This window comes from Aulonocara sp. 'chitande type north' Nkhata Bay, linkage group LG23, assembly GCF_057382095.1.
Source record: "Aulonocara sp. 'chitande type north' Nkhata Bay isolate Kocher_YH1m ecotype deep benthic linkage group LG23, A_spYH_male_GT1.1, whole genome shotgun sequence".
Lineage (NCBI taxonomy): Eukaryota > Metazoa > Chordata > Actinopteri > Cichliformes > Cichlidae > Aulonocara > Aulonocara sp. 'chitande type north' Nkhata Bay.
Genome location: NC_141365.1, coordinates 50,420,919 through 50,435,555, shown reverse-complemented (window position 1 = coordinate 50,435,555; position 14,637 = coordinate 50,420,919). Strand labels below are relative to the sequence as shown.

At 39.6% G+C, this 14,637-nt stretch overlaps 1 protein-coding gene across 1 annotated transcript; it reads left to right on the top strand.

Annotated features, from left to right (window-relative positions):
- Positions 1–1,212: 1,212 nt before the first annotated feature.
- Positions 1,213–9,451, top strand: LOC147302949 (lymphocyte function-associated antigen 3-like). Its single transcript, XM_086283328.1, has 11 exons — positions 1,213–1,678; positions 2,220–2,381; positions 2,464–2,589; positions 2,714–2,874; positions 2,956–3,064; positions 3,161–3,259; positions 5,593–5,613; positions 6,196–6,216; positions 6,376–6,402; positions 6,500–6,556; positions 6,957–9,451. The coding sequence occupies exons 1-11, from the start codon at positions 1,600–1,602 to the stop codon at positions 6,980–6,982; spliced, it is 888 nt and encodes a 295-aa protein (XP_086139454.1). The 5' UTR covers positions 1,213–1,599; the 3' UTR covers positions 6,983–9,451.
- Positions 9,452–14,637: the final 5,186 nt, after the last annotated feature.

Below are 14,637 nucleotides of genomic sequence, written 5' to 3'. Positions count from 1 at the left end.
TACGCGCTGTTTTTTTAAAATTATTATTATTATTATTATTATTATTATTATTATTATTATGTGATTGTGTTTTGTTTAAAGTATTTTAATTTATCAAAATAAATCACATTTTGGGTTGTCTAGACCAAAATATTAAATTTAGCTCCACAAGGGCCTGATATCCCCTTGCGAGGACATTATACTGCTTCTGTTTTATCAAAATTTAAAATGAATGTCTTCATATGTGGCTCTTACGGTATTTTTCTTAGAAACAAATATCGGGTAAAAAAAATCTGGTGATTCTTTGTTTTTACATTCATGAGGTCCCAATCAGCCCAAATATCAAAGACAAATTAAAAATACATGCCATGGAAGAGTTCGGGTCTTAGGAGGTTAAGGATCAGATGGAAATACTGCAGGAAGCTTTGTGATACCTTCACTTTTCTCTGACAGGGGCTCCCAGTCAATGTGTGTGACAAGTTTACACTGCTAATAATGGACAAACTGACAGCTCAACCACTGAAATGTGGTTAAATATTGATTTTCACCCTAGTCCCTCTGTTATATTTCAAAAGGATTAAAATAATTACTACAGTGTCCACTCTTTCAGGAAACGTGTGTAGTCTGTTTCAGTTTCATCCTTTTGAAAAGCTCCTTTCTTTATCACCAGGATTCATTAAAACAGGTAGGAACCACATAGGGATTTCATTGTGTTTGTGATAACCACTAGAACCTAAAACATTGAAAGAAAAAACTATTTGAAAACTCTTTTGGGTGCAATCTACTTGGTTATATTTTCATTTGACTTTTGACAGCATTTTTAAGATTTACTTTTTGTCTTTCGGTTCACTGTTAATTCTTCTTTACCTATATGAAATGAAATGTCTTTTGCCATTTATTTGGGAAGTTATTTTAACTTTAATTTCAGTGGTTACTGGGACACAAAAGAGCATTTATATTGTACAATCAACAGTCAAAGTAAATAAAGTGAATGCTGTAATTTAAATAAAGCACTTTTCTGAATTTAATAAGACCTGAGATTAAAAAACAAATACCTGTAGTACAGCAAAGGGAAGCATTACTCCTCTTTATCAGAGTTGACTGGAGTGGGTATGAGAAATGTTGGTCACTAGTAAGTGTGCTGCAATATGAGTTTTTATCTCATAACCACAGGATGCATATCTCTGAAGACGTAAATAAGATTGAGGGGAGCTTTTTCTTAGGTTGCAGTAACACATTATTGTCGCCAGGGGGAGAAAAACTACGTTTGTTTTTTTGTTTTTTTTTAACTTTCCATTTACTTTCTAAAAAGTACTTTAACTTTGCTTAACCTCGTTTAAAGTTAGTTTTATTGGTATCAAACGCTTTATGGTGATTATCCAACAATATAACCACGTTTGGGTGTTAGTTACAGAGGCATGTCCGGGTTCCGGTGGGGACTCCCACCCTGCTTTCATTTCATTCCGCCCTGCGCTGTTCGGTGTTTATGCTAGCTTAACCGTTTAGGCTAGCTCGTCTGAACTACTGTGCGTTTAGTTTTTGACTTTGAGTTTATCTGGCATGTTTCTCGGTACTTCCAGCCTGGAGTTTTCGTTGTTTATGACCGTTTAAGTGACGAAGATGTGGCATTCAGAGACGCTAATCGTGTCGCTCGGCTGTTTGTGTGTCCTAGCTGCCGTGTCTCCTTCAGTACATGCGGGTAAGTCTGCTGTCCTCTTGAAGGATCCTTAAAGCAGCTCGTTTTGTAGCACATAGTGAAAATTGTGTTTTTGCGGAGTGGGTGGGTGTTTTTATGAAAGCTGAATCGTAGTTTAGTGATTTTCCCTGTTTGTGACCCCACCCAGTGCAAACCGGCGTTCACATAGTGTTTTCAGCCAGTTTCTTACAGTCAACAAAAGCTAGCACACCAGGACTGAGTCCTTATGGACTCCAGAATAGAGGAGGTGAACTGGAAGCTACAGCTGTAACAGCATGTGTCAAACAACAGGTGATAAATAAGTCAGGATTAGTTAGCATACAATGAGACAGACAGCAGCACGATGCATGTTTGAAATGCCAAAGCACTTTTATAGAAACGTGTTGTATGTGTGCAGTTTAGCTTTATTCAGAATGAAACTTTCACACTACTTTAAAGAATTAGTCACTTTTTCCTAAAGAACAGTTTGATCTTCATTATTGAATATGTGACCAGTCACTAATAGAAACTTTAAAGTTTTTAATCTGATCATTTATCTGGGCAGATACTACAGTCTATGGAAAAGTGGGAGGAGAAGCTGTCCTAAAACCACCTGCCAACTCTGTGTCTGGCCCCATCACACAAATCTCATGGAAAGAAGGTTCTAACAAAGCCATGGAGTGGGAGACAGGAGATACGAATGCAACAGGCTATCGTCAGTTTCGTGGTAAGCTGTGTTAGTGGTGCAGTGGTCCCATCTTTGATTATCAGTGATGAGTTAAAGGTAACAGTATCATATATGTTTGAAGATCGTGGCCACCTGGACACTTCCACTGGTGTGATGACGATCAGCGGTCTGTTACATAATGACAGCAACAGCTACACACCCGAGATCAACAACAGGCGACTCACTCCAGTTAGCCTCGTCGTCCTCTGTAAGTGGATAAATCAAACTGTGTTCAGCTTATCAAGTAAAACTGAAAGTGTTTAGTATGTTACATCAAAACTAATGAAAGTGAATCACATGATGAATTTTCCTGTTTCCTTTTCTAACAACAGCTCCCGTCCCTGTACCCAGTGTTAACAAATCCTGTGATGAGAGCAAATGTGAGTTGATCTGTGAAGGAACCACAGCCAGAGCCACTCCAGTCAGCTACACGTGGATGTCAGATGATACTGGGAAGCATGTTTCATCTGGGAAACAATATACTGTTCATAAGGTATTTTAAGTAGACTTTAGAAGGTGCGAAGACTTCTTCTCTGTGGTTTCAATTATATTAACAATTTCACTGCATTTCCAGGTGAACAGTTCAATCAGTTATGAGTTGAGCTGTGAGATAGAAAACCCAATCAGCCGGGAGAGAAGTGAACCGATCACCATCTCTTCAGACTCATTCTCTGTGATATCTCGTGAGTTATTTCTGTAAAACACTCCTTTCAAACTTATTAATGCTACAGGTCATCAACGTTGAAAAGCCACTTACTGCTGCTGTCATTATTTTACAGCACCTGGAGGAGGTCCAAACATTTACATGGGACTTACAGTGCTCATCGTGCTGCTGGTTGTCGTCACACTGCTGGTTGCCTTTCATAAATGGAAAACAGGTGACAAAATAAATACAGTCTTTTATCAGCATATTGATATTCAGTATTGTGATTCCCCCTGTCCCCCAAACTCATAGGCTCAGATGTAGGGGTGGGTAGTGTTTAGGTTTTATCCGATACCAGTACCAAACCAGTACTTTTGAAACGGTGCTGGTGCTTAAAGAATGGAGAACACAAACTTTGTCCAAAAACCTCTCATGTTCAGCTGTTTTTTTTTGTAAAAAGATAACAATGTTAGCCTTTTCTGCAGCTATGGGGCATATATGGTATCACTCTTGGCTGGAAGCTTAAACAATGGAAAAAACACAAACTTTGTCCAAAAACCTCTCATGTTCAGCTGTTTTCCACTTTTTCTTTGGTCATTTTAGCCTTTTTGGCCAGGGTGAAGGGAGCATCTGCCATCAAACAAGAAGACAGCCTCATGTAGCTATGATGATGTTTGCTAGTTCACTTTACATGCATTAATGTAATAACGTGGTTAGCCTACTCAACGTAAATTACACACGAACAACATTAAGCTACTCACGCAGAGAAGAACGGCTGCTGCTGCATCATCATCCTCATCATTTCTGCTACACTGGCAGGGCTAGGGGCCAGGACTCTCCTCTTCGGGTTCTTAGGGGATGTTGCTAACTCCGAATCCGATAACAGGCACCACACCCGCAGTAGATGTGCTCGGTGTGAGGTCTCGCAGCAAGCTATCAAATACGGCGCATTTCTCGGCTTTAAAAAAAAAAACGCTATGCGTCGCCAGGTGTTTCATCGGATTCAAGGTGTTACCTCCTTTGACAGTATCACAGTATCAGCTTAAAGCACTTGTTGCTGCTGAGTTTGCATCTTTTGCTGTGAAGTACAGCCAGACTTTGACAGCTTCGCCTTGGGCATTTTTAATCTGTAGCTCTGCTCTAAAAGAACGTACGTACCTGGACCCGCCTACTATCCTCGGAAACGTAAAACGATTGGCTAGAATCTGAAGTGTATCACAGCTCAGGGGGGAAAAAAGCACAGAAATAAAGCACCAAAATGTGCGCTGCTTTTCGGTCTGGTTACTACCATTTATGCCATAATGGCACCAGATACCGGTACCCATCCCTACTCAGATTCCAGCAGAATATTTTAAAAAATGACCTTGACCATGAAATGAACCTCAATGTAATTCAAAACTACAACAGTCTCCTCAGCTTGCTAATGCTTACAGCTTGCTGTTAAAAGACAAGCTAATGCAACATGTTAGGAAAGATGCTCTGTAGTAATTTATTTAAACGCATTGCTGGCATCGAGCTTAAACAAAGCATATACACATGTTCACCTCCTCAGCTGCTCGTTATATATACACATATGGCAAAGGTGGCTGCTGAATGAGAAAGAAAGGTGACTAAAGTGACTTTGATGTGGTTATTGGTGCCAGATGAGTCTTTCACAAGCTGGTAATCTACTTGGATTTTCAAGTTTTCAGAGCTCTATGGGTCTAAATGTCTCATTGTTGTCAGTGCTCAGACTGCTTCCAGCTGAAGATAACAGCAAGTCAAATAACCTCTCACAACCAAATTATGCTTGAATGTTTCCAGCAACTTGTTGAATTTGTGCCATTAAAATTTTCAGACAGTTTTGAAGGCAACAGATGGCCTCACATTTGACTCTAGAATACTTTGGTATACAGAGGAGTTCATTGTCGACTCGATAACCACAAGGTACCCAGATCATGTGGCTACAAAACCACCTCAAACCATCACTCTTCCACTATCGTGATGACAGTTGAGGTTTGTGTGCTGATCTGCTTTGCTTAATTTTCACCAAATGTGGTGCTGTGCTTAATGGCCGAACATGTCCACTTCAGTCCAACCATCCAAAGTATGTTTTTCTGATGTCTTGTGGTTTATTCAGATGCAGTTTTACAAACCTAATCCCCGCTGCCATGTTCATTTAGAATGAAGACACTTTCATACAAACAACACACACGCGTTCAGTGTTTTGCTAATTGAGACCAGTAGAGTCTGAGATGTAGCTCTTGGGTTTTTTGGAATTTCACGTCTGACTGGAGTGAATTTGTTCAGGTGGAAGACACCTGAATGCTCCAGACCGACACACCGTCAAAACCTCTGATTTTAAAGAGGGGCTCACATTTGCTGGTGATTGATTAATTAGTGCATTTGGCAAAAGGGGATTCAACCCGATATTAGCGAGTAACAAATTAAGTCGCTAGTGAGTGTAGGGTTTGTCCCAGAACTTTCAGAATAAGGGTTTTTCGTTTAAGTCTATTTGAGGTTGTATTTGAGTTTCATTTCTGGTGGATCGCTAATCTAATGTTGTAATTTTCTTTTGATTTCTTCCAGGAATGTGGTTTTTTGAAAAAGGTAAGAAGTCTAAAACAAAGTGCTTCCTAAACAAATCTGAAGCTGAAAAGTAAACATTTACTTGATTTGCTTTGTCAGTTACTCTCTATTTTAAAATGGTGAATTAGTTGTGAATGCTATCTGATATTTTCAGTCAGTTTAAGAATACATGACATGTGATTCATCTTTAGACTGGAGCGTTAGTTTTACAAACCACGTGCCCGTGGTGGATCTTGGTAACACGAACAACATGGAGAGACGTGCAAACAGTTTGTGTTGTACATAAATGATCTCAGAACGTGACTGAAGGAGCATTTCTCTTCAGTTTCAGCTCTAATGTTGAAACCATCACAGCTGAAGCTTTAACAGAACTGACTGGCTTCAAGAAATGCTGCAGCGTTTTAGTGAACGTGGATGTATTTTTAGTTCAAAATCAGATTCTCTGATCAGGCAGTGAAATGCAGCATAATAACAGCATCGTAAAGAAAATATTGTCCTTTTTTATGATATAAATATCAAAGTGTTGGCAGCTCAGTGATGACCACGAACAATAAAACAAAAACTGGTGTCTTTAACTGTCCTTTGCTGTAATTCTCTCTGCAGAGTCCATGCCGTGGGAAGGAGGTCAGTAACAAATCATTTATAGCCCTTTTTTTTTTTTTTTTTTAAATCAGTGTCTATTAGAAAGTAGAACTCAGAAACACCCGTGGTTCTTCTGTGTGCTGTTTCTTGTTAATGTCATTGTTCTTTATGTTTTGTTTTTGGGGGGTTCCACCACTTCAGATTTCTGGAGGAGTGATGAACATCAGAGTAAGTTTCAGCCCAAAATTGTATTTTTTATGTTCACAGTGGGGCTTTGTGTGGGATTAAAAAGCTGATGTGTATATTTCTGTCATTAAAATAACAGGAGCTCCTGCAGCTAACGGCACCACTGCTCAACAACGAAACGATGAACAAACTGAAGGTAAAACTGTCTCAAACTACTTAAACAGCAGTAAATCGCTCTGGGTATAGAGTTTATAAAGGACGTGTTTAGCATATCTCCAGCTCTGTGGTTTGATCTTGGACTCTGTGGAAGCTGCTTCGACAGACTCACAGCTTTAAAAATACTTATTCATCATATACTGTCCCTCAGTTCATTTCCTTTCTCACTTCCTTTTCTGCTCCATGTGAGCCACCTTTCATCTTTTCGTCCTCCTCTCACAAATGTATGGTTTAGTCACATGATACAGAGCTGAGAGTTGCGGGCACCTGAATCGGCGTTTAATTTAATTTAAAACTTTGGCCATATTTATAAGGCCTTCAGGTTTTTAACAGCTGTGTGTAACTTTTTTCTTCTTTGTCTTCTTTTTGAAATCTGTCAGAGGAGACGCCAATGACCAACGGCTAAACATCAAGTAAGGACGGGTCAGGCGGAAACTGAGATGATCTGAAAGATCCAAACAGAAACTGAAAATGTTTAAGAATGTCAAGAAGTGCAGACGTACAATGGACGTTCGCCGGGGGAGGCTCCAAACCACACACCAGTAAAACGAGTTTTACTTGGTTGTTGTTTTAATTTGTCTAGAGACTTGAAATGAATGAATCATGTAATATTTTGAAGTCATTTCCATCAGAAGAAGACTCCGCTTTGTTCTTCGTGTGCCCTGCATTGTTACTGTGAACACATTTAAAGCGGACAGGAAGTGCTACATGTATAAAGGCTGATTTACAGCATCGAGTCCCACTTTTAAAAAAATGGCTATGAAGCTGGATTTAATAATAATATGTGTATAAGGTTTTTAGTGCCATCTTGTGCCAGTATGGAAAGTGATGTTATGTGGTTGGTTGGTGCTAATAGACTTACATTAGTTTATGTTGTAGTGAGTTTTATGTTAAAGTACCAAGGATGTATTGTCCCCTTTCACTCTCTGTCTCTTCAGCACGAAGTGGTCGTTCATTATTGGCTAGCTGCACTGAAATATGGGACTCCACCAGTTAGCCGTATTGTTCGGGTTTGTAGAGCACTTTATAAATGAGCAGAGCTTGTTGGAGTTAGGTGGACTAGTGATTTACAAGGACGAGAAGCTTCAGTCTGACACTGTCCCCGTTGTCTTTGATTTTTCCTCCTTTGGTTGGATGCAGACACACGGCACACAATTAGCTGGCAGAGCAGATGTTCAGAGGATGTGAAGCGTTGTTTTATGCAGTAAAACAGTCTTTCTTTCCTCAAACACGCCCAACCAGTTTACAACATAAGTTACTACATGCCCATCTCAAACACATCAGGAATCCTGAGATTCTGCAGGGGGAACAGAGTGATGTGTAGAACAGGAACATCAGAGGGAAAGTTGCTACACTCGTTGGAGTGAGTGAGATGATGATGTCAGTGCATTACTTCATACTAGAAGTGGGGAAAATCAAAACCCTAATATAAGTGAAGGAGAGCGTAACATGGAGACTTTTTCCTCTGTGGACATGCTGATGGACGTCAGGATTTCCATGTGCATTGGTAAGAAAAATAGTTATATTTGTAACTGTTGTTGTAAAACAGTTCTGTCACTCAGTAGTTCACATATACTAAAGCCATTTTCCAGTTACCTCAGCAATCTTGCATTCCAGTAGGAAATTTGGGAAAACCAGAGAAACCGGGTTCATTTTGATTCTTAGCAGGATGCAACCATTCGGGGGGGGTGCTTATTAAGAACACAGCTGTGGCCCCTTCGTGGATAGAGCCTGTTCAGTGCTGTGAGTATGATTATAGGATTCATCTGTGAAATCACAGCAGTGGCAGTCCAGATTATAAGTTTTACGTTTTTACTGCTGTTTACATTCACTTCCGCCATCTTGGATTGTTAAGTCACAGTTGGTGGGGCTGATCTGACGTTTCAGGATGACAGATTAGAGTAGGGCTCCACAGTGTAAATCAGCCTTTATAAATGTAGTGTTTCATGTTCACTTTAATCCGATGTTTAATCTGACATGAAAGTATTGTTTTTTCTGTCCTGCTTAAAGCTGCTGAAGTATTTTAATTACTAGCTTTTACTATTAAAAACACTACAGATGTAGTTAGATGTAAAAAGGTAACTTGAATGAGATGTGACAGGAGTCAAGCTTAAAGCAGATCTCCAAGATTTTCCATAGAGGCAAAAAATTTTTTAAACAATAGCAGGAAACTCAGCAAAGTGCCATTTCCTGTGATTGACTGCATACCTGACACCGAATGGCACGTCGACCACGTTAAAGAGGTACGCTGGGGGATGATTTATAATAAGAGCCAGGTGTGGTGCAGCCTCGCAGTGTGGAGGGGAGGATGTTAAACTGGCAGCTTCTGGCGGCAAAAGGGACGCCATTGTTTGGTTTGGGCCACAGGGTCAAACAACAGTCAATGCTTTGTACAGTTAATGCATATGTGTGCGCTTCTGGGAAAATTGAAGCTTGGACAAAGTTGCAGGTTTTTTATTTACGTGTCTTATTATTTCTATTAATTCATCTTCGAACATAGATCTTATTTGGCTTGTCTTCTCTGTTACAGTGAATTATTTTTGTTACAGTTTTTTTTTTTTGTCTCATTCAAACCTACTGTGTGTGCAGAGGATGTTCTGTAGCTGTAGCGTTAGACTTTTGTCAGGCACAAGTAGCGAGCTGAAAGTCAGGTATGAGCTGCAGTGCTGCTGCCATCGGTCTTTAGCAATCTCCAGATACACTAAAGTTTCCACATTGCTTCATACAACAAGCACTAATATTTGTTTTTATTCCCTTGGATTTGTATTTATTGTGGTTCAGTGTCTGAGGACTCAAATAATGTAAATATATATGTGTTGTTTTTATGAACTATGTTTAATAAAACCTACAAAAATGCAGGTTGCAGTGTTTACATGTATGCATCACTCTGTACACTTCTGGCAGTTCTGATCATTTCCTCTATACCATGGAAGAAATGAATCTCTGAATCCAAAAGGTGATGTGGATCTGGGTTAGTTTATATGTTCTTCACAGCCTCAACGTGATTGTGATTCAGGGAGCTTTTTGTCTTTGATGTTCATTTGTGAAATGCGCAGATGCCTCCATCTTCCAGTGGTTAGGAATGTCTCCGAAAATTGTTCTAAGCACAACCTGTTTATGCAAAACATTTATACATTTTGTTTTTTTTTTTACTAAACATTCCTTCAGACAAAAAGAAGAAAACTGAGTTCAGTGAGTTGATTGTTTTGGGTCGACCCAGTTCTGGATGTTTGGGACATAATGGAACTAGTCACTTGTTCTTCTTGTGGCGGTAATCCCAGAACAAGATGGTGGACGGTCCCTGGGGTGGATATTTGTTCCTTAAGGCTCTGAATGTTGTAGGGTGTGCTAGTTGACGTATCTGTGCAACGTTGTGAGGAGCTCCGGGGCGGTGTCCCTTAACTTGCAGGCTGGATTGGCGTTTCCTGGTTTAAGAAGGGGGACCAGAGGGTATTCTAGAACTATAAGGGGATCGCACTCATCAGCGTCTTCAGGAAAGTCTGCCAGAGAGCAGAGCCCATCCGAATCTTAGACACAGGAGCAACAATGCGGTTTTCAACACTGGATCAGCTCTTTATCCCCGCAAGGATATTCCAGAGTGCATGGGAGTTTGCACAAGCAGTCTACTTGTTTTGTGGACTTTGAGAAGACAATAATCGGAAAAGGCCTATTCTGTACAGTTTGGTTGGGTTTTTTTGTACAGAACAGGCGTGTCCCGGTGGTGGATGGTTTCCACTTTGGTGGCCTTAGGATTTTATCTTTGCTTTTTGCAGTGTTTCTGTTGGCTTCATCAAGTGGTGGGCTCCTACTTGCACTGAAGCAGTGCACTGTTCGCCAATGTGAAGCGGCGGGAATGAAAGGACATCCAAGGCCAAGACCATGATTCTCAGCCAGAAAAGGTTGACGTACCCAGTCCGGGTCCAGGACAAGTCACTACCCCAGATTGTGTAGTTCAAGTATTTTGGGGTCTTTTTCACGAATATGGGGAGAGTGGAGCATGAGATTGACAAATGGATTGGGGCAGCATCAATGATGTGGAAACTGTACATTCCTTTCAAAGCATTCGTTTCAAACTCCTTGATGCTGCACGTCATCAACTCTGAAAAGCCACTTACTGCTGCTGTCATCTTTTACAGCATCTGAAGGGGTCTCACAATGTCCACAGTACTGTGCGGTGTTTTCTGTTAATCTCATCATTCTTTGATTTCAGCCACATTGGGATTCTTACTTTTTTTTCCTGTTTTTTCATGGTATCAAAAAGCTGTCATTGAAACAACAGGAGAAGCTTGTGGGGATAACGGCGCCTCTGCTCGTCAAAAGCATAAAAAGGCTCAAGGTGAGACGCTTTCAAACTAGTTAAGCTTCTGTCCACTGACAGCAGTAAATCTATCTGAGAGAAAATGTTAACAAGGACATACAGCATTCAGCCTATTTCCAGCTCTGTTTTTTTTTTGAAAACCTTTAAGAGTAGAAGTATTTTTGATTGTACAGTAAAAAAACAACATTTTTTATCATATAAATACTTTACCGCTGTTAAACTATTTATAAATAATGTACATGTTACAGAAAATTGCTGTTGTTCTGCAAGAGGAGACAATTATCATATCATATCAGCCAGGTGGGAACTGAGATGACCTGAAAGATTTCTAAAATTAGATTCAGAAAATCAGGAAGTGCAGACGTGGCGTGGAAGTTGAGCAGCAGTGGGATCCAAACAACACAAATGCACTTAAACAGTTTGTATCTGTGCAGAAACCTAAGCAAACAAGTCATGTGACCTTGGCTACTGTAAGAAGTTAAAGCTGTTTTCTGATTGTTTTTGATGCAAAGAACTGAACAGAAACCATAATCGGATATTGATCAAGAATCAGCTTTGGTCATCTTCTGCACTGCATCGTTGCAGTGAAGATAAACTCTTTCTTTTCCTTTTACTGTTTAAAACACTATAGATGTAGTTAGATGTAGTTAGATGTAAAAACTTAACTTGCCCCAAAAAGCTTAAAAATTCAATTTAACTTTGTTTATACAGCACCAAATCACAACAACAGTCACCTTAAGTGGCGTTGTATTGTAAAGCAGACCCTACAATAACACATACATGAGATATAACAGGAGTCATAAAGGTTTTCAGGCTTGAAGCAGATCTCACATCTTCATGAGGTTCGTTCCAGGAGTTTCCAAAGAGGTAAAGATTTAAACAATAGTAGGAAACTCAGCAAAGTGCCATTTCCTGTGATTGACTGCATACCTGACACCAAATGACACATCAACCACGTTAAAGAGGAACGCTGGGGGATGATCTGTGATTCGAGGTGAGGAGGACCTTAAACTGACAGTGTGTGTGGAGGGGAAAGGAACGCCATTGTTTGGTTTGGGCCGCAGGGTCAAACAACAGTCAGTGCTTTGTACAGTTTGTGCATGTGTGTGCGCTACTAATAAAATTGAAGCCTGGATGAAGTTGCAGGTTTTCTATTTACATGTCTTATTATTTCTATTAATCCTTCTTTGACCGTGGATCTTATTTAGCTCATCTTCTGTGTTTCACTGAACTTTAATTCTGTTTGTAACAATGTTTTGTCTCATTCAAACCTACTGTGTGTGCGGAGGATGTACTGTAGCTGTACTGTCAGACTTTTGTCAGGCACAAACTAACTGGAAGTCAAGTATAAGCTGCAGTGTGTGAGGATGCAAATAATGTAAACATATATGTGTCTTTATGAGCTATGTTTAATAAAAACCTTTTTTTTTTACCAGTTTTCACTTTAACAAAAACAGTCTGTACACAATACTGATTATTTCCTCTATACGATGCAATCACTGGATCCAAAAGGACACGTGGATGTAGATCACTTTGTATTTTCTTCATAGTAACAAGGTAATGATTCTATTTTTTTGTCTTTGATGATTATTTGTGAAACGTGCAAATGTCTCCATCTTCCACTGCTGCTCACGCAAAGCTATCCATAAGCTTTTGTTGTAATTGTACAGACACACAAACAGAGTAATCACTGAGTTTATTGGTAAAGGTAATAATTCAAAATTTGTGTTGCTAAAAAAAAACACATCACTTGAGGGCAGCAAATCAGTGCAGTCTGACCGATGACAGCGGTTTGCTAGTTTCTTTGTAGAATAACCAGGATGCCTTGTTAAAAATGCAAGAGAATAACGTACATGGTCTCATTAATACAGGAACATAATTCATCTTGTAGCTTCTGATTAAGCTTTTATTTAATGGAAAACAGCAGCCGGTTACATGTGGAAACCACTTCATTTAGTTATGAGGAATCATGATCCGGCCATCAATAAATAAACATAAATAAATCCACAAACTTTTTTGAGAGAAGATTTTCACCCAATGATTGAAGTCAGGGTGCCTTCGATCTCCATATTTTACTAATACAGCACATCTGAAGCACGGTGCTGTACAGTGTAAACTCTCCGTAGTGTATAACGTAGTGGCCATAGACACAATAAATGAACCAGATAAGAAAAGCACACGAAGACTATGAAAACTACTCACCCAATTAACCACAAATGTGTCACATAAGGTAACTATGTAAAAGAAATGTGAAAACTATGGCGCATGAATACATAGTTCCAAAAGAAGGATTTTTCTTTGCGAGCAGGCCAAGAAACATCACCCGAGGCTCCAGATTATGTTTTACTCCTTAAAGCAGATTTACCGAGACCATGATCTGTCCCCAGGTGTTTTTACAATATCAGTCTTTCCTTTAAACATCAACATGACTGTAGGAGCCATTCTTGGGTTAATACCTTATGTGGTCACTAGAGGTCACCTTTTTCTGTTTTGATTATGTAATGTAAAGGTATTTAAGGTAGACGCACGTAATCGGCGTCAGGTGTGTCATTGAGAAGGCAAACAGTTTGTGACCGTTGCGCTGTTATGCTATGTCGATACGGAATAAAGACCAAAAAGGACAAGATACATACTGCTGGAGTTATTGGACTGTGAACTTAATTCATGCATACCAGTGACATCGCGTCACCCCCGTTAACGACCACCTCAGTGGCTTCAAGCGTAGGCTTAGCCTCTACAATGACAATGAATTTAGTATAAAGGTAACACAAAAAATGTGAATCTGGGCCTGTTTACTCATATTACAGTAACAATCCACTGTGTTATAATCACTTGAAAAAGGGGGATTCAGTGTGTACTTTTCAACATTATTTATTTCAGAATTTATTTTGTACTTTTAGAGAAGCAGAAACCAGGTGATGTGCAGATTCTCAGGCTAAACATTCATCACACGGGAGGATCATCACACCAGCTGTACAAACAGTCCAGTTAATAAGTGGCCTCCTGCTAAGAAATGTACAAAAAATAAATAAGAATCAAAGAGCTCTGTGTGATCACGCTGTGAGCAGCAACTGCAGCTGAGCAAACATCTGTATATCTGGTCATTTAACACAGTGTAACTAGAAGCAACTAAAACTGAACACTCGACTGTATTCATATCTGCAAATTTGGTTACAAGAATATCGGCTATTTAAATGCCTAAAATCAACAAAATATCAACTCATATCAGTACAGAGATTTTTTTGAGTTACATCTACATTTTATATTTTTGCTGCAGACGTACACAGGAGGATAGTGTCACAGAGATAATGCCCCGTTTGATAAATGCATCCCTCGGCTTTCCCATCAACTTTCCTGCCCACCGAGTGGCTCGGTCTCAACCGAATCTTAGCTCCAAAAAGTTATAAATTAGAGTCAGACTGATATATTGGCTATTGTATTTAATGATATCGGTATCAGCATTTACAATGTCAGATGAATGAACGTTTTTAAAGTAGAAAGAGGAGAAATGCCTTTCAATCATAGTCAGTGTTGACGTTGTAAAGTTTGTCCAGCAGAGGAAATGCTGCATCTTGCTTGTTGGCAACAGCTTTGAAAGCCCAAACTTACCCCCAGCTGATCCGAGCAAGCGATTGTTGTGACAATAAAACAAGAGGTTTTAAAAAAAAACACTAAACACTAAAGACACTAAAGCTCTATCACATGGTGTCAAATTGTAAATGTGGTTTACTGCACTCAAAAAA

Bases quoted from the DNA above. Each gene is read 5' to 3' on its own strand.
- LOC147302949 (XM_086283328.1), top strand. From the start codon at position 1,600: ATGTGGCATTCAGAGACGCTAATCGTGTCGCTCGGCTGTTTGTGTGTC. The intron at 2,382-2,463 runs GTAAGCTGTGTT...ATATGTTTGAAG, and splicing joins AGGCTATCGTCAGTTTCGTG to ATCGTGGCCACCTGGACACT. The intron at 3,065-3,160 runs GTGAGTTATTTC...ATTATTTTACAG, and splicing joins CTCATTCTCTGTGATATCTC to CACCTGGAGGAGGTCCAAAC.